Source organism: Electrophorus electricus, chromosome 7, assembly GCF_013358815.1.
Source record: "Electrophorus electricus isolate fEleEle1 chromosome 7, fEleEle1.pri, whole genome shotgun sequence".
In the NCBI taxonomy this organism is placed as follows: domain Eukaryota; kingdom Metazoa; phylum Chordata; class Actinopteri; order Gymnotiformes; family Gymnotidae; genus Electrophorus; species Electrophorus electricus.
This window is the reverse complement of record NC_049541.1, coordinates 9,512,300-9,534,799: the sequence shown is the minus strand read 5'-3', so window position 1 is coordinate 9,534,799 and position 22,500 is coordinate 9,512,300. Positions and strand designations below refer to the sequence as shown.

General features: G+C 46.9%; 1 protein-coding gene across 4 annotated transcripts in view; it reads right to left on the bottom strand.

Annotated features, from left to right (window-relative positions):
- Positions 1-22,500, bottom strand: part of nav3 (neuron navigator 3) — a 142,226-nt gene that overhangs the window by 76,457 nt on the left and 43,269 nt on the right. For all 4 annotated transcript variants that reach the window (XM_035528026.1, XM_035528027.1, XM_035528028.1 and 1 more), the window contains exons 2-5: positions 22,210-22,327; positions 21,255-21,307; positions 12,740-12,812; positions 6,602-6,785 (exon numbers count right to left, since the gene is read on the bottom strand). In XM_035528026.1, coding sequence (XP_035383919.1) covers positions 6,602-6,785; positions 12,740-12,812; positions 21,255-21,307; positions 22,210-22,327 — 428 coding nt within the window. The remainder of the gene's footprint in view (positions 1-6,601; positions 6,786-12,739; positions 12,813-21,254; positions 21,308-22,209; positions 22,328-22,500) is intronic.

Genomic DNA, 22,500 nt, shown 5'->3' with positions numbered 1-22,500 from the left:
CTATACACACTCACACACACTCACACTCAAGAATTAAACAGTATCTTTTATCCCTGGTCTCTGTAATCAAGATGTTCCCTACTGTGCACAGTGTCTACCCTCTAACCCAGACACACGTGCTCACCTGACACCAGCGCTTACGCTTACCTGACACACGTGCTGACCTGACACACGTGCTCACCTGACACAAGCGCTCCCCTGACACAAGCGCTCACCTGACACACACGCTCACGCTCACCTGACACTCATGCTCACCTGACACACACGCTCACCTGACACACGCTCACGCTCACCTGACACACACGCTCACGCTCACCTGACACTCATGCTCATCTGACACACACGCTCACCTGACACACGCGCTCACCTGACACACACGCTCACCTGACACACGCGCTCACCTGACACACGCGCTCACCTGACACACGCGCTCACCTGACACACACGCTCACCTGACACTCATGCTCACCTGACACATACGCTCACCTGACACACACGCTCACCTGACACACGCGCTCACGCTCACCTGACACTCATGCTCACCTGACACACGCGCTCACCTGACACACACGCTCACGCTCACCTGACACACACGCTCACGCTCACCTGACACACGCGCTCACCTGACACACGTGCTCACCTGACACACACGCGCTCACCTGACACACACGTGCTCACCTGACACACACGCGCTCACCTGACACACACGCTCACCTGACACTCATGCTCACCTGACACATACGCTCACCTGACACACACGCGCTCACCTGACACACACGCGCTCACCTGACACACGCGCTCACCTGACACTCACGCTCACCTGACACACGTGCTCACCTGACACACGCGCTCACCTGACACACGCGCTCACCTGACACACGCGCTCACCTGACACACGCGCTCACCTGACACACACGCTCACGCTCACCTGACACTCATGCTCACCTGACACACACGCTCACCTGACACTCATGCTCACCTGACACATGCGCTCACCTGACACACACGCTCACCTGACACACGCGCTCACCTGACACACACGCTCACCTGACACACGCGCTCATGCTCACCTGACACTCATGCTCATCTGACACACACGCTCACCTGACACACGCGCTCACCTGACACACACGCTCACGCTCACCTGACACTCATGCTCACCTGACACATACGCTCACCTGACACACACGCTCACCTGACACACGCGCTCACGCTCACCTGACACTCATGCTCACCTGACACACACGCTCACGCTCACCTGACACACACGCTCACGCTCACCTGACACACACGCTCACGCCCACCTGACACACGCGCTCACCTGACACACGCGCGCTCACCTGACACACACGCGCTCACCTGACACACGCGCTCACCTGACACACACGCGCTCACCTGACACACACGCGCTCACCTGACACACATGCTCACGCTCACCTGACACACACGCTCACCTGACACACACGCGCTCACCTGACACACGTGCTCACCTGACACACGCGCTCACCTGACACACGCGCTCACCTGACACAAGCGCTCACGCTCACCTGACACACACGCTCACGCTCACCTGACACTCATGCTCATCTGACACACACGCTCACCTGACACACGCGCTCACCTGACACACGCGCTCACCTGACACACACGCTCACGCTCACCTGACACACGCGCTCACCTGACACACGCGCTCACCTGACACACACGCTCACGCTCACCTGACACACACGCTCACCTGACACTCATGCTCACCTGACACATGCGCTCACCTGACACACACGCTCACCTGACACACGCGCTCACCTGACACACACGCTCACCTGACACACGCGCTCATGCTCACCTGACACTCATGCTCATCTGACACACACGCTCACCTGACACACGCGCTCACCTGACACACGCGCTCACCTGACACACACGCTCACGCTCACCTGACACTCATGCTCACCTGACACACACGCTCATGCTCACCTGACACACGCGCTCACCTGACACACGCGCTCACCTGACACACACGCTCACGCTCACCTGACACTCATGCTCACCTGACACACACGCTCACCTGACACTCATGCTCACCTGACACATGCGCTCACCTGACACACACGCTCACCTGACACACGCGCTCACCTGACACACACGCTCACCTGACACACGCGCTCATGCTCACCTGACACTCATGCTCATCTGACACACACGCTCACCTGACACACGCGCTCACCTGACACACGCGCTCACCTGACACACACGCTCACGCTCACCTGACACTCACGCTCACCTGACACACACGCTCATGCTCACCTGACACACGCGCTCACCTGACACACGCGCTCACCTGACACACGCGCTCACCTGACACACACGCTCAAGCTCAACTGACACACGCGCTCACCTGACACACACGCTCACGCTCACCTGACACACACGCTCACGCTCACCTGACACTCATGCTCACCTGACACACACGCTCACGCTCACCTGACACACACGCTCACGCTCACCTGACACTCATGCTCACCTGACACACACGCTCACCTGACACACGCGCTCACCTGACACACACGCTCACCTGACACACGCGCTCACCTGACACACGCGCTCACGCTCACCTGACACTCACGCTCATCTGACACACACGCTCACCTGACACACGCGCTCACCTGACACACGCGCTCATGCTCACCTGACACTCACGCTCATCTGACACACACGCTCACCTGACACACGCGCTCACCTGACACACGCGCTCACCTGACACACATGCTCACGCTCACCTGACACTCACGCTCACCTGACACACGTGCTCACCTGACACACGCGCTCACCTGACACACACACTCACCTGACACATCACAGGAGCACCGTGCTTTACCACATCAGCACACACACCCCGATGTTCCTATTAGGAACACATGCTGCATAAAATCTCATGCTTCAACCAAATTCATTTCAACCTTTTTAGCAATAATGACCTAAAATAGGTGCGGACTCAAAGACGTTGCTGAGGGAGGCTATGAGGGATGTGTGCCGGAGGAAGTGGGAAGTGCTGCAGAACTACTGGTTGCCAGCTTCACTCTGTACGCTATCTACAGGTGCTTCACTATACTCCATTACACAGAGTCAGAAAGAGAGGAAGTCAGAGGCAGAGTGTGTGTGTGTGTGTGTGTGTACAGGAGAGGGTTTTATAATGCATTCATAACAATAAGACCTCCTAATGAAACATCTGTAATGAGGTACTGTGCCAATAAGCAACATTCATCACTCTTGTTATGGCTTATGAAGACCTGTCCCTGAACCATGTCTAGTAACAATAAAAATAATGCCTATAATAATCTGCTATTCAGACTTGGACTTTTATTATGCCTATCTGCCGTCCATACTGGGACTTTTATTATGCCTATCTGCCATTCAGACTGGGACTTACGTTATATGTAAGTGGACCATATTTCAGTCTACACACATCAGTAAAGCTGTACTGTCTATACAAATCAGTAAAGCTGTACTGTCTATACAAATCAGTAAAGCTGTACTGTCTATACAAATCAGTAAAGCTGTACTGTCTATACAAATCAGTAAAGCTGTACTGTCTATACAAATCAGTAAAGCTGTACTGTCTATACAAATCAGTAAAACTGGTGTACTGTGAAAATCAGAATCATTTGTCTATTTGGAACAGAATAATTTCAGACACTGGTACTTCCGATATTCTGTGCCGACATCAACTTAAAAAGCCCAAAATAGACTTAGGTGTTCTATAATAGCTCCTAAGTCCTCAGACTCTTAATAATTCATGCATACTTTCCTTTTAATATCGGTTTTGTTAACAGCTAGATTCTCATCTCTCTCTCTCTCTTTCTCCTTCCCAGGTTATGGTGTCTTCATAATAAATGAATCCTATCCCCAGTCCGGAGACAAGCTGGGTGTCAGTGGAGCGGCGGGGAGGAATAGATACGCTACTTCAAGTTCAAACTCCTCAGGTTTTTTTCTTTCTCTGGTTATTATTTTCTCATTTGTCTTTTTCAAAAAGGGGGTGGAGAGGTCTGGTGGATCAGGGGAGGGGGCAGATGAGGACTTCAGAAATAGATCACAGTGTGCAACTGCTGCCATGGCCACTTTTAGCAGAAACCACACCCTGCTTGGTGCGGGATATCGGGGGGTCTAAGGTGCAAGAGGGTTAGAAAGAGAGAAATTACTTCACCAATCACGACCTTCCTTAAGCAGTAACATCTATTAGCCTTTCCTGTTCCCCTGAATGAAACTGCTACACTGCTACAAAATAAAGCTTTTAGAATTTTTTTTTTTTGTTCAGAATGAGGTCTAAAGGTTTTCCAGGAAACAAGGAAAAGTAAGATGCAATTACACAAGAAACAGCGAGACAGATACACACATTGTCTGTCTGCATTAAGCAACATAAAACAAATAGTTTAGTGAATTATTTTCAGAATGACTTTTAAGTATTTTTCAAGAAAACTAGGAAACTAAACTGCAATTACATTACATGATAGATAGATAGATAGATAGATAGATAGATAGATAGATAGATAGATAGATAGATAGATAGATAGATAGATAGATAGATAGATAGATAGATAGATAGATAGATAGATAGATAGATAGATAGATAGATAGATAGATAGATAAGTAGACCACAACACACAAACGATCTACACACATACAGTTTCTCTTTCTATTTGTCAGTTTTGCTCTCCTTTCTCTGGCTGCAGCATTCACAGAGCATTCATACATTTCGTCCCATCTCTGAGGACAGACGCTCAAAAGACCTGTGCTTTATCATTTCTGCATCTGAAAAGATCCTTTAACTGAAGAAACCAATATGATACAAGTAATATTGCAGTGTATCTAATTCTAGGACGACATCATAGAATGAGTCTGAGACATCTGACCACTCATATTCCTAAACAACAAAATCCTCAAACCACACAATGTACGATACATCACTGCCAGACAACACACACGCACACACACGCACACACACGCACACACACACACACACACACACACACACTACTGCGGTACCCATTGCTGTCACTTTTCTTCGTGGAGGGCAGTCTGCTCTTCCTGTCTCTTGAACTAGGAACAGGTCGTCGTGAGGGAGGGTGAGCCAGATCGAGTTGTTCCCCACACGACATGATAAACCTGAGAGGAAGGAACACCCCCCAGACACCTTCTACAGACCTGCAGGAGCCATGATCTCCATGTCCAGTCTGTCTGTCTGTCTGTCTGTCCTCCTCCCCTCTCCCTCTCTGATCACGTCCAGAGCAGGTGTGAGCTATAGAAAGCCCGGGTCTCTGGAACTGTAAATGTAAGCAGGGTGTGTGTGTGTGTGTGTGTGTGTGTGTGTGTGTGTGTGTGTGTGTGTGTGTGTGTGTGTGTGTGATTCGCATGTGTGTGCATTATAAAAAGCTTGCGTACCCCCCCACAGGGGACTCCGACAGTGTATTGTTTGATTTTTACTTTTCTGACGTGGCAGGACTGCAATGGTGCTTGCGTGGGTTAAAGGCTAACCCATCCGTACTGCTTCACACACACTGCCTAGTCCAGCCAATCTGATTTGCATAACACTTCTCACAAGAGCTACTGTCACAAAACGGCTTTCAGGAGGTCTTGGCAGTGACCTCTGTTGGCAGTCCCGTAATGGAACGTGACAAGTAAAAAACCCGTCCTGAAATGGCTTGAGAAAGAAAGCTCAGGAGAAGCCAAGACTTCCAGCGGAACCCATCGTCTTCTGAGGGGCACAGACAGGGGAGTAATAGGCCCCTCCATTATCTGGAAGACTGGATGTGCATTAATGCTAAAATGCCTGGAAACTCTTATACTGTACTGTTACTTCCATTATTTCTGTGCTCCACACACACACACACACACACACACACACACATGTCCACAGCTGTAGGCCTCTGACTTTAGCTGTGACACCCTGGTTGAGCTCTACGATATGGCCCAGGAGAAGGCTTTTGCTGGGCTGCAGCCAGCGCTGCTGCGTGGCCTTCTTAAGCTCCAGTTCCAGTCCAAGCATCCTGGCCCAGGTCTGAATGACATGTAGTGTGTGTGTGTGCGCGTGTGTGTGTGTGTGTGTGTGTGTGTGTGTGTGAGACACCCTCAGAGCAGCTGTCACTGCTGGAGCATAGCCTGTAGGAAGTCTCCCACGAGCCTCAGGAAGAACTGGGTACAGCTGTTCTCTCCCTCTCTCTCTCTCTCTCTCTCTCTCTCTCTCTCCCGCTCTCTCCGTCTCCCGTTCTCACTCCCTGTTTTCTGTTCTTTCTTTCCCTCCTGACATTCTATCCCTCTCTCACTCATCACATACTCTCTCCTTCTGTCATCCAACCCGCTTACACGCTGACAGTGACAGAGAACTGAACAAAACACTGCACACTTGTCCAACCACACGCCCCACACACAGCCTCTCACACACACTCGAAACTTGGCACTCGCCTCAGTGGCGCCACCTGCAGTATGTGCGATCGACTGTTATCCCACGCTAAAGTTACAGCTAAGGCTAGCATCACAGGGAAAGCAGCACACCTTCACCCTTCTTCACAAAACGGGCAACAGCCACCACAAAAAGGTATGGGCCTACCTGGACTGCATGTCTTGCGGTTTGTGCTGGCTCCCTGGCGCCGCCCCGGTGGCCTGGTGTGCGACCTGTTGTTGGAGCTCCACCAGAGACTGCAGGTACTGCTGCTGCTGCTGCTGCTGCTGCTTGTAACGGGACAGGATGAAGAAAAGCCCCAGGATGCTCTTCAGGTTCCCCTTACACACGTCTGCGGACAAGATTTCAGAAATCAGTGGAGCCGTTTTCTCGTTTAATCGGAGGTGGATGAATCTATAAAGGCGTGTGAGTAAAGGCAGCTCTTCTTCTTCTTGCCTCTTCCACTGAAACTGCGGCGCTACCTGTCCAGGCTGGCGTCTGCGCGAGGTCACCTCTCTCCTACATTTACATTGCAGTGAAGCGAAGCGAAGCGCTCCTTTCGCCTCCTGCCGGACGCGCGGGGAGCGTGTCAGTAAAAAACGTCAGCAACTTAATCTGGCCAGGAGCACCAACTGTTCCAGACACCTCCTTCTATGTTTTTTTTTTTTTTTTTTTTTTTTTAACACGTCTCTGTAGTCGTACAGAGTCTCGTCAAAAAGTACAGGAACACCTGCCACAGCAGTGATAATCCACTGCTCCATCTCCATCAGTGGTGGAAGCAGGTGGCTTGACGTGACACTAGAAAATGCACCAAGAAGTGAGGACTGGCTGCCGTCCAGAGAAACTCTTTTGATGGGCATTAAGTTGAGAAAAGCCAAACTTTTCAAAGGTCTCTTCCCCACATGTTTGCTTCCACAATATTCCACACATAACCCGTCTCAATAAAAAAGGAATGCGACGAGAAGCGAAAATCGCCTTGCTTCGCTGCAGTGATAATGTACCGTTACTAAAAGTATCCCAACACATGGAGCAAGACTCGCGTGAACGACACCGCTGTTTGCAATAAGCTTATCTGGAACAGCTCCAACCACTAACTGAAGACAGACCAAAAAACCGACAGTGTTTGGAAAGATCTCTGCGAGTGGAGCATAAACACCGGGGGCGCATTAAACACAAAGGAGCATTTTGTTATGCGCTTGAGGAAGTGGTGAGGGCAGTGGCTCGGCTCTGTCTCAGCTCTGTCTTGCCTCTGTCTCAGCTATGTCTCAGCACTGTCTCAGATGTCTCACCTCTGTCTCAGCTATGTCAGCACTGTCTTGCCTCTGTCTCAGCTATGTCTCAGCACTGTCTCGGCTGTCTCACCTCTGTCTCAGCTGTGTCAGCACTGTCTCGCCTCTGTCTCAGCACTGTCTCAGCACTGTCTCACTTTAGACCTGTCATATGACTGTGACACCCTCAGCACAACACAGTATGACTTGGCTTCAGTGATGCACTCACGACTTTGCAACAGAATACTTTTTAATCTGTTTCATTTATATCGCGGACTATTTTATTTCCTGTCTGGAACACAGAATATAGTTAGTTCTGTTGCCGGTTTGGAATTTCTGGAAGTTATTTGATCGGAATTTATCCAAATTTAAACAAAGATGAAGACACGTGTTGTTGGCAAAGGAAGTGCCATTGAGCCACAGTGTTGATCCTTTTTCAGTGAATTCAATTAACAAAATCTAATATGAAGATAGTGTACATGTGGTATCAATGTGAATCAACTTCATGTTCTTGTACCATCAGGTCTCAGGTTTCTAACTCACACACATTAGTGAACAGCTCTCGAGGCCTGACTACTTTTACCTTGTTAGCTAGTTAGGCAGCAGGCACTGTGTGTAATAAGAATAAGTTAGTTGACTTTAGTTTTCAATATACTAGGACCACAATCAGTGTTCACTTATAGTTAGTTGGCATTATAGTTACTTGACGTTAGCATATTAGCCTGGTATTAAGCTGTTTGACTCTTTGTGTGTTATACTGAGTGTATGTGTTTGCTTTTAGAGTCAAACACAGCTCAATCAACTACAGTGTGCCATACGTGAAGGTGTATCTGTACTCGGAATATAATTTGCACCATAGATTATATATGCACACCATAGATTATATATGCACACCATAGATTATATATACACACCATAGATTATATATGCACACCATAGATTATATACTCTATGCATTAATGTCAGTGGGTGAGGAGCAATGAGACTGCGCAGACTCGGCTTTTTCCATTGATTTGCTCTGCGCACTTATCTTTGTTGGTTTTAAACTTAGCTTTCAAATATGCCAAAGGCTGTTATGAGGTGGACGGCATCACAAATAATATTGAGTAACCCCGATTCAAGGTTTGACATGATTCCAAGATGCCAAATGGACCCAAAAACATCCTAGTTGCCACAGTTAGATGGCATCTTGAACATGTCCACGTCCATGTGTGTGACATTTTGTTTCAGGTAGATCAAAAAGTTGACAAATTAATTCTCTATCTGTTAATTTGTTGCATGGTATCTAATTGGTATCCAGTTCTCCAGATATGTTGTCTTACTCCAGATTAGCTCGCTACCTACCTACCTCCTTAGTAGGCTCGAGATTTGACCATTTTCGTCACAGTGTTGGCTAACATTAACTAGATTACAATGTTGACTATCTTAGCCTACCTGACGATTCAGACAGGTAACAGTAAAATAAGTGCAGGCTGGCCACTCTACAGGGTCATTATTCCACACTGATTTTGGGATAGAAAAGGGGGACTAAGGGAGTCCAGTCAGATTTAGTTGTTCTATATATCTGGCTCTTTCTTCAGGAGGAGGGTTAATGGAGTTGACATTTTGGCTGCATGTCATAACTGACTGTCCTATATGGATCAGTCAACACAAAAGCAGACTGTTTGATCACCCAGTATTTAAAAATACACTGTGGTTTTGTGTTGTTCTTGTGTGTAGATGTTACGTAAAGATGCAACATTCTGGATGTCATGTCATGATATCCAACAGAGTGCATCTAGTGATGTGTGCATCTAGTGGTGTGCAGTTTCCCTTTAAATGACAAGTTCATTGCTTTCTCAATCAAATAAGTAGAGATATATTGCTACTATACTGGTGATTTCAACAAATCATCTTCCCTCTCTACTATTCTGTAGAAAACTGGGATAATTTCACCTATTGTTAGGGTGAGTGCTCATATAACTGATATCATCCTGATAATCAAGTTGATTTGCAAAGAGTAGACCCCACCAATATTGCGAGACCTTTATTTTGAAGGACTGCATTGAATCTAAATGCATGCATTCATTGTTTAAATTTAAGTGGAATAATGCTTAGACACACAATACAATAACTTGACATGTTTCATTAGCTGGTTTAGCTGATATAGAAATGTGAACACCACTGTGGTTCAATGGCACAAACCTCCACGCTCTATTTAACAAACTCTCCAAAATGTTCCACGTGTAATAGGAAGAGCCAGAGCTGCGGAAGATTAAAATAAAGACATTTGTTACTTTTTTCTTCTCTTTTCATTTGCATCAGTCTGTCTATCCAGCTGCCTCTCTGATTATATCTCTCTACCCTGCACTCCTACGCACGTATCTCTAATACCTGCACACGATGGATGTTGGGGCTATAATGGCTTTTTGCAGCTGACATTCTGACACAGCACTATAGTCTCAGCCTTCTCCATCTAACCCCACCCCATTGCTAAAGTTTGGGCTTATAAATCTTAATCGTGCCTAGGCAGCTTTAATTTTTAGGACACATTACCCAGACTGCTGCTCTCCTACAACAACACACAAACCGGGCAATACACACAGCGTGGCAAGTGATGACAGTTTGAGGTTAATTACAAACTGTGGCTAATTCACACAACTTTGCTGAAAATATTGGGTGTAATGGGTTTACTTTTCCCCCTCAGTCCGTGCTTAATGCTTTTGGAGAAACATATGGAGAACATTTAGCGAGATCAACTTTACTGTTCCCAGAGTATTGATGTCATCAATACACATACGTACGCACACCCAAATACAGCAAGAGACCAAAGTGAATTCAGATTACACTGGAAGAAATCAACCCTATTCAGCAGTGCCAGAACGTTTGGCGCAAACATCTTGCCTTCAGTGTCTTCTGTTTCTTTTATAAAACCTGCCAGCAGTCCCTTTCCTTATACAACCTATTAGACTAAACTGTAGCCCATTAAAGTCACAACCGTCACAAAACTGCACAGGTTAAAAAACCACAACAGAGGTTCCACGTGCTGGAGGCCGATGACCAGAGAAACCCCTCAGAGGACCTTCAGCTCGCAGCTCTCTGAAGAAGCCTGGACATTCTAACACACTGGTCAGATGAGAGACAATCTCCCTGACACCTTTTTCCTTCTCGGAAAGGTTTTCAGGAGCTATAAAAGGTCTTGGAGGCTTAAAGAAGTACTGGCTGACAGAGAGAGAAAAACAGAGTGAGAAAAGCATGCTGCTTTGGCCAGTGATGCAACAGGAGAAGAAAGAATTTACTATACAACTGCACTGACAGAGTGATCGTGGCAGCTGTGTTCTGGATTACAGCCTCTTCCTCTGGCCACTGGCTGAGTCTGAGGTTGACCTGGAGTCAGCATTCTGGGGATTAATCTTTACACTGTTGTTTACACTGTCCTGTACACTTCTCTTGACACTGTTCTTTACACTTTTCTTTACACTGCCCTTTACACTGTTATTTACACTTCTATACACTGTTCTTTACACTTCTCTTTGCACTGTTCTTTACACTGATCTTTACACTGATCTTTACACATTTCTGGTGGCAGTTGTTAAGAGGAGCAAGAGGAAGAGGAGGATTAAAGGAGATGCCCAGTGTCAGATGAAGCTTGAAAATAGCTACCAAATTTACAAAAACATGGCAGGGCACTGTGCAACTAGTTCGTAATGAGATAGTGTTTGTATGTCTGTGTGTGTGTGTGTGTGTGTGTGTGTGTGTGTGTGTGTGTGTGTGTGTGTGTGTGTGTGTGTGTGTGTTTATATATCTGAATATATCCTTGCAGAGATCAAAGCCAGCTAAGGAGCAGCTTACTGCTTCACACATGTTCACCTGAAGCTCTGCCAAACGCGCCCTCCCCTTGTGCCCTCTGACCTGAGCCTGACCCAGCTCCCACTACTCTATCATTACTGCACGTGCAGTAACATGAGTGGGGCAGACAGGGAGCAAGACTGAAGACTTCACGCCATCTTTGCAAATAGTAAAGTTTCATTCTAAAGCCATTTTGTGGTCAAGAGAGCAAAAAATTCCTGACTTCACCCCATATAGAGACATTTACGCTTTCAGTTTATGGGTCATTTCTCTCCCTTTAAAGCCTGAAGGGTCTAGTGGCCCACTCTCTTGGAGTGTAGAGGGGGAGAATGAGAAAGAGGAGAGAAGTCTAGAAAGGGTGAGGAGAAATAGTTTAAGCCAAATAGTTAAGAACAGTTAACTCTCATTATTCTGTTGTTATGAGGAATCCTCAAAAGCTGCAATGAAATTACAACATACATACCATAAGAGCCCGGAGTTAACAGCCTCACACAGGCACATCAAACACTCTTTATTTCTAAAGGACTTTAGCCTATAGGTCTCGTAAAAAGTAACGCTGAACATCTTTAAAGAGCAACTATAAACCCACAACTAATTTAATTAAAACTGTTGCTCCCAGCTTTAGAAGCCATACCTGTTTAACCCTTATACACATGGACATGCAAGCTCACAAACACACATGGTGCACAAACACTGCACGTGAAAATATGGAACATTGGGCTTAGCTGAGCTAAGTTACAGGCTGCTTTTAGTTAGATATGGGGGATAAACCAATCAGGGAGCTTTTTGCTGTTGCTGTGAAAGAAACCAGGTCAACAGTTTCTATGGCCGTGCGATCCAGCAGGGGTCCCAAGACCCAAGGGAAGGTCAAAGCCATTATGCACCAAGGCCTGGTCCACAAACCCACACCACAACCACGCAGCCCACTAACCAACCAACCAACTCACTACCTCAGTTAGTTACTGACTCACTAATTACTTACTGTTATCACCAAAGTTGCCCCCAAAAACAACAGCACATCTTACAAAACTTTATGAATACCTAATAAACCAGTTGAGCTGATAGTTAAAAATGTGTTTACAGATAGACATACAAAAGGGAAACGGCAAGACAGAGACAGACAGAGGGTGTCCTACCTTCAGCAGACACAGAGACAGACAGAGGGTGTCCTACCTTCAGCAGAGACAGAGACAGACAGAGGGTGTCCTACCTTCAGCAGACAGGCCCTGCACACCGACTCCTCTGGTCTCCAGGAACGTCAGGCAAACCTCCACATTCTCAATCTGAAACACACACACACAGTTCAGCTTCAGTAGCCACAGTTCAGAACACACACAAACCTGCCCAGTAGCTGTGGGAGAGGAAACGGGGCTTGTGAAGTGTTCAGACTATCCACACTCCACCTTGAAGCCAACCGATGCCCAGAGGGAACAGAACTTGGTGTGTGTGTGTGTGTGTGTGTGTGTGTGTGTGTGTGTGTGCGTGCTTGCATGACCATGTACGTGTGTGTTCATTTGATGGTGATAAATTTCAGTCTGACGGTGGCCTCTGGCTGACGCATGCATGCCAGCATTCGCGGAGTGCTGGTGATGTCATAGAGGGCACAACGCTCACAAAAGACAGCATTGAGGCTGCTGAGTGAGACAGGGTCGCGACCTCCGCCCAGTCCCAGCAGGCATGCACTAGAGTGCAAGACAGACGTGGCAGTGTCACACTTCCTCACATACGCGGTCGGACACAGTGATGACAGTGTTTCACACCTACACCGGCGTGTGTGTGCGTCGACACACACAGGTCAGGATGTTGTGGTCCACTAGAGGGTTATAATAATACAAAGACTCACTTAGGGTATGCTAATAAGCTACACACACACACACACAGGGCATAGAGTAGCTAATGGATGTTGTCAATGGTGTGTTATGCATGACCAGTGTGTTGCGAATTATCATGGGGCAAGAGGGGTCAAGCAGACAGACACACACACACACACACACACACACACACACAGGCTGATTGGGTGTATTGTGCTTCATGGGGTGTATTGTGCTGAATGAGTTACATTGTGGGTGGAGGTAAAGGAAAAGCTGCTCTATGATATTATATACACAGTCATACGCAGACATCACACACACACACACATACACACAGTCACACACACGCACATGCATGCTCACCCTTACAACAGATGTGTATACACCCAAATCCATACATAAAAAAAACACATGTGCACAAACACACACACACACACACACACACACACACACACACACACAGTAAGTATGCAGACCTGCTCTGGGGTGAATGTCTGATTATCTGCTCTCATAAACTTGTGCCAGACATACATGTGTGCCACACACAGTTCTGTTTACAGAGGTTGTATCATTAAGCAGGAGTAGAGAAGACACTTACACACGGCTCTTTTTCAAAGATGAAATCCAGTTAATCTAATTGCCTGTCCAATTATATTACTAAATATCTCCCAACACAGGAGAGGAATGTGGATGTGTGGTGAGAGGTTACTGTGGAAGTTCAGGTGTACTCTAACTGGTTGTTAAGAGGAATCATGCATATTAACCAAATTAGTGTTCGTTCTCTCTCTCTCTCTCTCTCTCTCTCTCTCTCTCTCTCTCTCTCTCTCTCTCTCTCTCTCGTATACATTTTGCTAGTAGGATTCCTGCTACACATTTCTGAAGCCCTGTTGGAGAGCTTGTGTTGTCTGCAGGTCTTAATGAGGCATATTTAATGAAAAATAAATACATTATCTCAAGACATTTACAAGCAACATGAAAGCAAAGAAGATGGAAAATAGTTGCCAGTTTTCTCATCTAAACAACGTGGTCAAGCTGCTAAAGTTTATGGTAGTCACTGTAAAGCAAACGTTATTTAATATGCGGTGTTTCCGAGAGAGGCTGTAATTCAGGGTAAATGTTTGCAGTCGCGTTTGTCGCCAATGTGTATCGCTGCGTTTGTCCAGATGCAGCACAGCCAGCACCATGGCAGACGGCTTCCTTCCAGACGGCGCGGTGTGGCCTCGGCTCCCTCCAACATCCCACTCTGCACCAGCTCAGAGCCAAGGCACCCAAACCACGCCAGTGCTCTTCTGTAGTCTTACAGAGGCAGGGTGTTATGTGGTGGACAAGCAGCAGCATGTCTGCGAGCTTTCTACTCATATTATTGTGGTGTTGCCCGTGACTTTCAGATTAAACGCTATTTTTACTTGCAACGGGATTGATGAAAGACGTGTGTGTGAACACACGTGCATGTGTGTATGGGCATGTTAGCTCCATGTAGCGCTATCAGAATGTTGATGATAAAACTCAGAGGCCAAGATCTCAAGCTAGGATTAAAAAAATTGATGCAATGCATACAAGTTCTTTCAGAAAGGATTTTGTTTAGCGATTGATCATAAAAATATAAGAATACTTACATTTAATATCGAAAAACAGTCTTATGCGAAATGATACCTAACTTCACTGATATTTTTGGACCCAGTATGTGAACTATACACTTGTCCTTCTGTCTCAGACTACTATCTCAATGGCTCACATACAATGGCTGACCTGACTGTGTCCCTGTGAAGTTTCACAGTCAGATCATTATGGGATTGCAGATAGCGCTCGTCAAGATAGCGCCTGACGAGTGTTGGCTACGGACCGCTGCGCTTTTTGAGTTCCTACTGGGACGTAGACCACAATTTGTCAAAATGTATCCAAGTTTGTTTCTTGTGGGAAAGGAGGATATAGCACGACTCAGCACGGCTGTGTGGAGACTGTTATAGCTGTGCTATGATGACACAGGACCACAATGATGGCTCCTTTAAGTCTCATTAGTAACCACATGGTTTACACTGCTGGCCTCTGAGTCTTTCCTGTTCATCACACACTGGACCAATCAAAGCAAATTTGGCCCATGAACATGTTTTGGTATTTTTCAGTAACACCTCTTTTCACAATAACACTGTTGAGGATTTTTTTTCTTTATGGTGCCTACGAAATTCAGTTCGCACATTCATAGCACATACATAACTGACTCGTAATAATAACTGCCTCAGGCTGATGGCAAAATAACAACAGATCATTTTCAAACCTGCTATGTATGCGTTTTGAACATATGAAGTTTTTATGTTATGCAAACTAAACTTTTATTCACAATTGTACAACAGCCCCTTGCTATTGGACTACACTGTTCAGGAGTCCCAGTATTAGGAAATGTTGAAGAGATGAAAACTGAAGATGAAACTTCCCAAAGAGCCCATTAGCAGTAGCTGGATCAGACCCAGGTCACTAACACGCAACACGCAGAACACCTTTCAGCAGAGACGTTATTTTGTACATCGCTCTGTGGAGCCCTGGACTGCCTCTGTTTTTGTTAAATTAAAATCTGCACTGCCAGAAGCTGAAATTCATGATTTGGCATTTTTAGCGCTGGACAAATTATGCATTATGTTTCTCAGTCTCTGCAGTGACACAACAGCTTTCCAGAGACCCATGTGTTTCGAGTCTTTTCCAGAATACACCTAATATTTAGTAATGAACCTGCCGGTGATAGAAGAAGCTACGTGGAATACCTGAAGCGTTTGTGATACAGGTTTTGGACGATGAAATAACTAAAGAAAAAAAATAGACTGAACTTTGAAACTGGCTTAAAGATGAAAAACATATTTAAAAAACCTGTTGATGTTATCTTTGGAAGCACAACGAGAGGTTTACACTGTGATTTTCAGAGCGCCATTAAAACATCCATCAGATCTGTTTACTTTACTTGGCGCACTGTGAAAGCACTTTCAATCACAAGACTACCACGGGACACGGACGTTAGAAGACGGACGCGTGTCAGGGGTCATTATCTGTGCAAGCAGAGGTCATTTTAACTGAACATATTTCTAGATAGTGGTAGAACTGTTAACACAGGACTAAATAAAAAGGTCATGGTGTGTGCCCTCTCAATCATGTGGCAATAAGGGTTTGTCTGAAGGACCAGAGCAGTGTCCATTGTCAGCCAGGGGTAGAGAGGTCACGAAAGGTTAAATGAGAGGCATCAGATCTCAAATGCATACAGACATGGATGTGTGAGGAAGATACAGGCTGGAGGGACAGAATTAGACATGACGAATGCAACAATGGTGAGACAACACGACTATAACCACGACTAAAGACACACACACACACGCACACACACACACACGCGCACACACACGCACACGCACACACACACACACGCACAGACACACACGCACACACACACGCACACACACACGCACACACACACGCACACACGCACACACACGCACACACACACACACGCACAGACACACACACATGCACACACACACGCACACACACACACGCGCACACACACACACGCACACGCACACACACACACACGCACAGACACACACACACACACACACGCACAGACACACACACACGCACACACACACGCACACACACACACACACACACACACACACACACACACGCACACACACGCACACACACACACACGCACAGACACACACACACACACACACGCACAGACACTCACACACGCACACACACACGCACACACACACACACACACACGCACACACACGCACACACACACACACGCACACACACGCACAGACACACACACACGCACACACACACGCACACACACACACACACACACACACACACACACACACACACACGCACACACGCACACACACACACACGCACACACACACACGGAATAAAATAAAAATGACAAAAAAAAACAAACAGGCACACCTTAAAAATAGACTCCTGAACATGAAGCTGAAAATGGCATCATACACACCCAGAGAAGAGAAACTAGGCATTTAGTACAAATAACAACAGAACGGCGTTTTCTTTTATCTTCGGTTAAATAGAAAGAACCAGTGTGATAATTTTTAGTTCATTCAAATATTGTTTCCTGTTATATTAGGAAAACATTTAAATGAAGGGTTTATGAGAACCTTCCGAAGTCTGTAAAATGATCAGTGACGCGTGTACAAATGTCACTGACCAGAAAGAAGAAGTGACACTGTGGGTGAGGTGACCTTCAAGAGGAATTTGAGGAGAAAGCAGAACAGATAAAAGACCCCCGGCCTGTTCCAGCCACTCGGTTGGCTGGGACAGGAAGACAACTGCAAGATTTAAGGAGGAATCCCACGTTCCCCTCTGGAACCCAACTGGGCCGTAACACACACAGCCGCTCGGCTCCAGCGAGGCCTAGGACATAAAGGGCTGCTGGTGTCGTTTTCCCCCTCTGGGCTTTACAACACTGATGCGTGCATCACAGCAGCATGACCGATACTGTGTGTGTGTGTGTGTGTGCGCGTATGTGTGTGCGTGTGTGTGTGTGTGTGTGTGTGTGTGTGTGTGTGTGTGTGTGTGCATGTGTGCGTGTGCATAGCATAGTGTGGACTGCATCATTCATCCATCAGGATATACAGTACTAACAGATGTAGCACAGATGACACTAGTGCATTATGAAACACACACACACACACACACACACACACACAACACCACCCTGCAGGCCAGTGAAGCATGCGTCTATCCACTCCTCACCAGCGGTAGCCTACAGCAGGGTACGAGGGGGCTTTATCATCGGAGGGCATACACAGCCCCCCCCCCCACCCCCCCCCGGCCCGAACACCCTCTGGTCTGTATGTTCTCTGATCGTGTATCGCACATTAAACCATCAATTCACCCATGGTCTCAGACATCTGTGTCTTTCCTGAATTCTGCTGTGCTTCATTAATGCCAGTTTTAATTACTTGGATCAGTATTTTGGGGCCTTTAGTGTCAGATCAGCGGGGACTTTACATGTCTGGTCTGGCTTTCAGCTCCAGGCTGCCTGGCTCATCTCAGAAAGCGTGGGTGCGTCTGGAGGCTCAGCTGGCGCAGGAGGCTGCGATGATGCCTGTCAGAGAAGATTTGTCCTAACAACGTCTGAGGAGAGCGCGGAGTGGCACAAAAACACAGACGCTGTGATGCCTCATCCGTGGCATTGTGGCGTAATGTACAAAAACCCTCCTAAAAGAACACTCTCTGCGTCTTGAGCTGCCGCGCAGGTGAGAATAGGACAGGCGACACGTGTGTGTGAGAGCGTGCTTGCACGCATGTGGGTGTGAGAGAGGACCTGTTTGTGTTGCGAGTGTGTCTATTTATGTATGTATTCTCCAGCAGAGTGTTAGCTCAGGTAAGCCTCATTCTTACAGGCAGTGACATGGCCCAGAAGCAGACAGTCTCGCTGACGGGTCACAGATACAACCGCAGGCCACCTAACACAAAGCCACGTTTACACCTCAAAGGGAGAAGCACAGAGTAGGGAAAGTAGAGAGGACTTCGGTACCCAGCATGGTTGTTACTAACTGCCCCACTGTCAAAATGTACCTCAGTCTGCCCCAGAGTGAGGGGGCAGGCACACAGCTTCACACTCAGCCTGTTTAATGAAGTCTCAGGAATGGAGTCAGGTTTAACAAGAGATAGAAAAATGGAGGGTTGGAGGGATGGAGAGGTGGAAGGACAGGGAGACAGGATGAGAGACTACAGCATGCTGAGAACTCCTTTGACAGGCCTGTGTTTAATGAACTGAGCTACAACGTTAAGTTGTTTTCAAAATCATCACTGCTGTCTACTTCTCTGCTGGCTGTAAAGGCTGTAAAGTTCTAGTAGTTTCCAGACAAAGAGTTACTGTGGATCGATAAGGCGCTGACTCGATGAATTCACTGCGTTAATGGACATTTCCCAGTTTTGGTAAAATGCCAACTACTGGAGCCAGAAGATTAGACACTCCATTTAATGTTAGCTTTACAGCAGCTGCAGGAAACACACACACACACACACACACACACACACACGGTAGAGAAGTCAAACTTTCATTTACCCTCTACAGCAGGACAGAGTTGTTGCAGACCAGGCTGAATCGACAAATTGAGAACACAGCATGTTCAGCTCAGCAGAGCTCCTCAGACAGGCTCGCCACACAGCTGGCTGCAGTGTGTGTGTGTGTGTGTGTGTGTGTGTGTGTGTGTGTGTGTGTGTGTGTGTGTGTACTCAAATGAGTGTCAAATGTTTCAGTGACCTCAACCGCAACTAAACAGCAGCATGCAGATGCACTTCCTTACTGTAAAACCTCACACACACACATACACCCCCACACACACACACACAACCCTTGTTCTGTCCAGCAGGTGCAGGATCAGTATAATTAAAACAAAGAGAGCACCCCACAACATACAGTAACACTGCACTGAAATCCTCTGACTGTGTGTCCAGCATGGAGACTGTCCTGTCTGAACATGGCCTGTGTGTCCAGCATGGAGACTGTCCTGTCTGACCACAGCCTGTGTGTCCAGCATGGAGACTGTCCTGTCTGAACATGGCCTGTGTGTCCAGCATGGAGACTGTCCTGTCTGACCACAGCCTGTGTGTCCAGCATGGAGACTGTCCTGTCTGAACATGGCCTGTGTGTCCAGCATGGAGACTGTCCTGTCTGACCACAGCCTGTGTGTCCAGCATGGAGACTGTCCTGTCTGAACATGGCCTGTGTGTCCAGCATGAACACTACAACACTGCAACACTACAACACAACACAACAGCAATACTACAACACTGCAACACAGCAATACTACAACAGTACACCACATTCATACAACACTGCAACACCACAACACAGCAATACCACAATGCTATAACAGCAGTGCCTCAACACTGCAATGCTACAACACAGCACTACCACAACACTGCAACATAGCAATACTGCGACACTGCAACATAGCAATACTGCGACACTGCAACATAGCAATACTACAACACTACACCACAGCAATGCCTCAACACTACCACACTACAATGTTGCAACACTATAACACCACAAAACATAGTCACACACACTAAATTATTGTTTTGAGAAAAAAGGTACTTTTCTCTTGTTGAAACATGTCATCATGAGGTCAACATTTTAATATCCACGTGGGAACACACAATTCCCCAGGAGAGATAAAAACATGAACACAAAAACAAACACACAGACAAAAAACATCAATGGAGCCTCATTGATGATGTCAGCTCTTTGTGAGTGCTGCGAGATCACAGTGCTGAGATGTCACAATGCTGAGACGTCACAGTGCTGAGATGTTACAGTGCCGAGACCTCACAGTGCTGAGATGTTACAGTGCCGAGACCTCACAGTGCTTAGATGTTACAGTGCTGAGACAACACAGTGCTGAGACAACACAGTGTTGAGATGTTACAGTGCTGAGACAACACAGTGCTGAGACAACACAGTGTTGAGATGTTACAGTGCTGAGACAACACAGTGCTGAGATGTTACAGTGCTGAGTTGTCACTTGACCACTACAAGTGCAAGGGCAGGCAGCAAAGGCAAACCAGTAACTTTCAGCAAAATAAAAAAAAAAAAAAACAGTAAGACCATTCAAATACTTTTTCAGGACAATCCTGAGACAAAGAGAAACAAAGAGCAAAATATATACTGCTCCTGTACTGCTCATATACTGCTCCTGTTCTGCTCCTGTACTGCTCGTACTTCAGCCCAGAGCTGGTCAGGTGGCGTAGAGCACACAGTACAGACGCCCCACAGCCCAGGTTCTGTTCTAGTGAACACTGGATCTTAAACAGATGAGCCCTGATGGACTGTAGCCTAACGCTTATCCACCACAGCGAGGAAAGGAGGCAGGAAGTGAAGCTCACCATTTGAGAGTGACTCCTGGGGCAGTCAGTAATATTCTCCACCTTCTCATTAGCTGCAAAAGAGAAACAGAGGTGAGTAAAAGCATACAAGGCACCCGCCGCTCAAATGCACAGGGTGCAGCTCCCAAGTTCCTCTGTGCAAGGCTTACTGTCATGAGGGAAGCAGAGCTGAAATTAGAGCATGACTATGGGTGTGTGTGCGTGTGTGTGTGTGTGTGTGTGTGTGTGTGTGTGTGTGCGTGTGTGTGTGAGTGATACTGACTTCTGTGTGCAGAAAAAAATGCATGACTGTTAATTCATCAGCTTCTGGCTAAGAGTTTCTGACACAAAGATCGAGAGGCAAAAAGTCAGAGGTCGAGGTTGAAGGTCCACAGCAGTCCGGCAGAATAGAGCACGGAAAACGAGCAGCTAATGACCGAACAAACGGAAAACGAGAGAGAGCATGCATGCAAACACACACACACACACACACACACACACACATCACAAGCCTCTCTGGGCTTGCTTATGGAGACACATGGGACACACATGCTATAATAAAGCTAAGAGAGAACCCCATAGAATGTGTGTGTGTTTGTGTGTGTGTGTGTGTGTGTGTGTGTGTGTGTGTGTGTGGGATGCAGCGTTCGTGTCAGGCTACATTCTAAAGAAAAGTTTTACCACACTGTTAGTAATCTGCGCACACATAGGCATGCTGGTCAGAGGGGGTAATACAGAACATGACTTTTCAGATGGATGAAAGAATTTTAATTTCACACTTTGAGATCCTCCGGGCCACTTGGGGGTGTTAAAGGGAAGGCTCCAGTGAAGCTTGTTTGTCTTTGTACAAAAGGTTAAGCATGACTATTACACACTCCTCAAACATAACACATAACAGAATATGGTGAAGCCTTCATTAACTGAACTGCACAAAGGCAGAGAGAGAGAGAGAGAGCAAGAGAGAGAGAGATCTTACCTATGATCTGGATGATTTGTGCCAACAGAACCCCACTGGGGATGTCCTGGGTCAAGTCTTTGATGAGCTGAGAGCAGCCTGCCTTGGCCAGGTAGTGGTTCGCCCAGTCAGTGTAGATCTACCACAAGCAAAAGAACAAAAAGTCCATAAGGAGCTGGATTGTGAATTGTGTGAACGGTGGTGGAGGTCACAGACACAAGACTTGCATGCCGAAAGAGCCAATGAGGCGCACAGCTCCTCCGTTTGGGATCTGAGTCACATTTGTGTAAAGGCCCATTGTCAATGCTAACC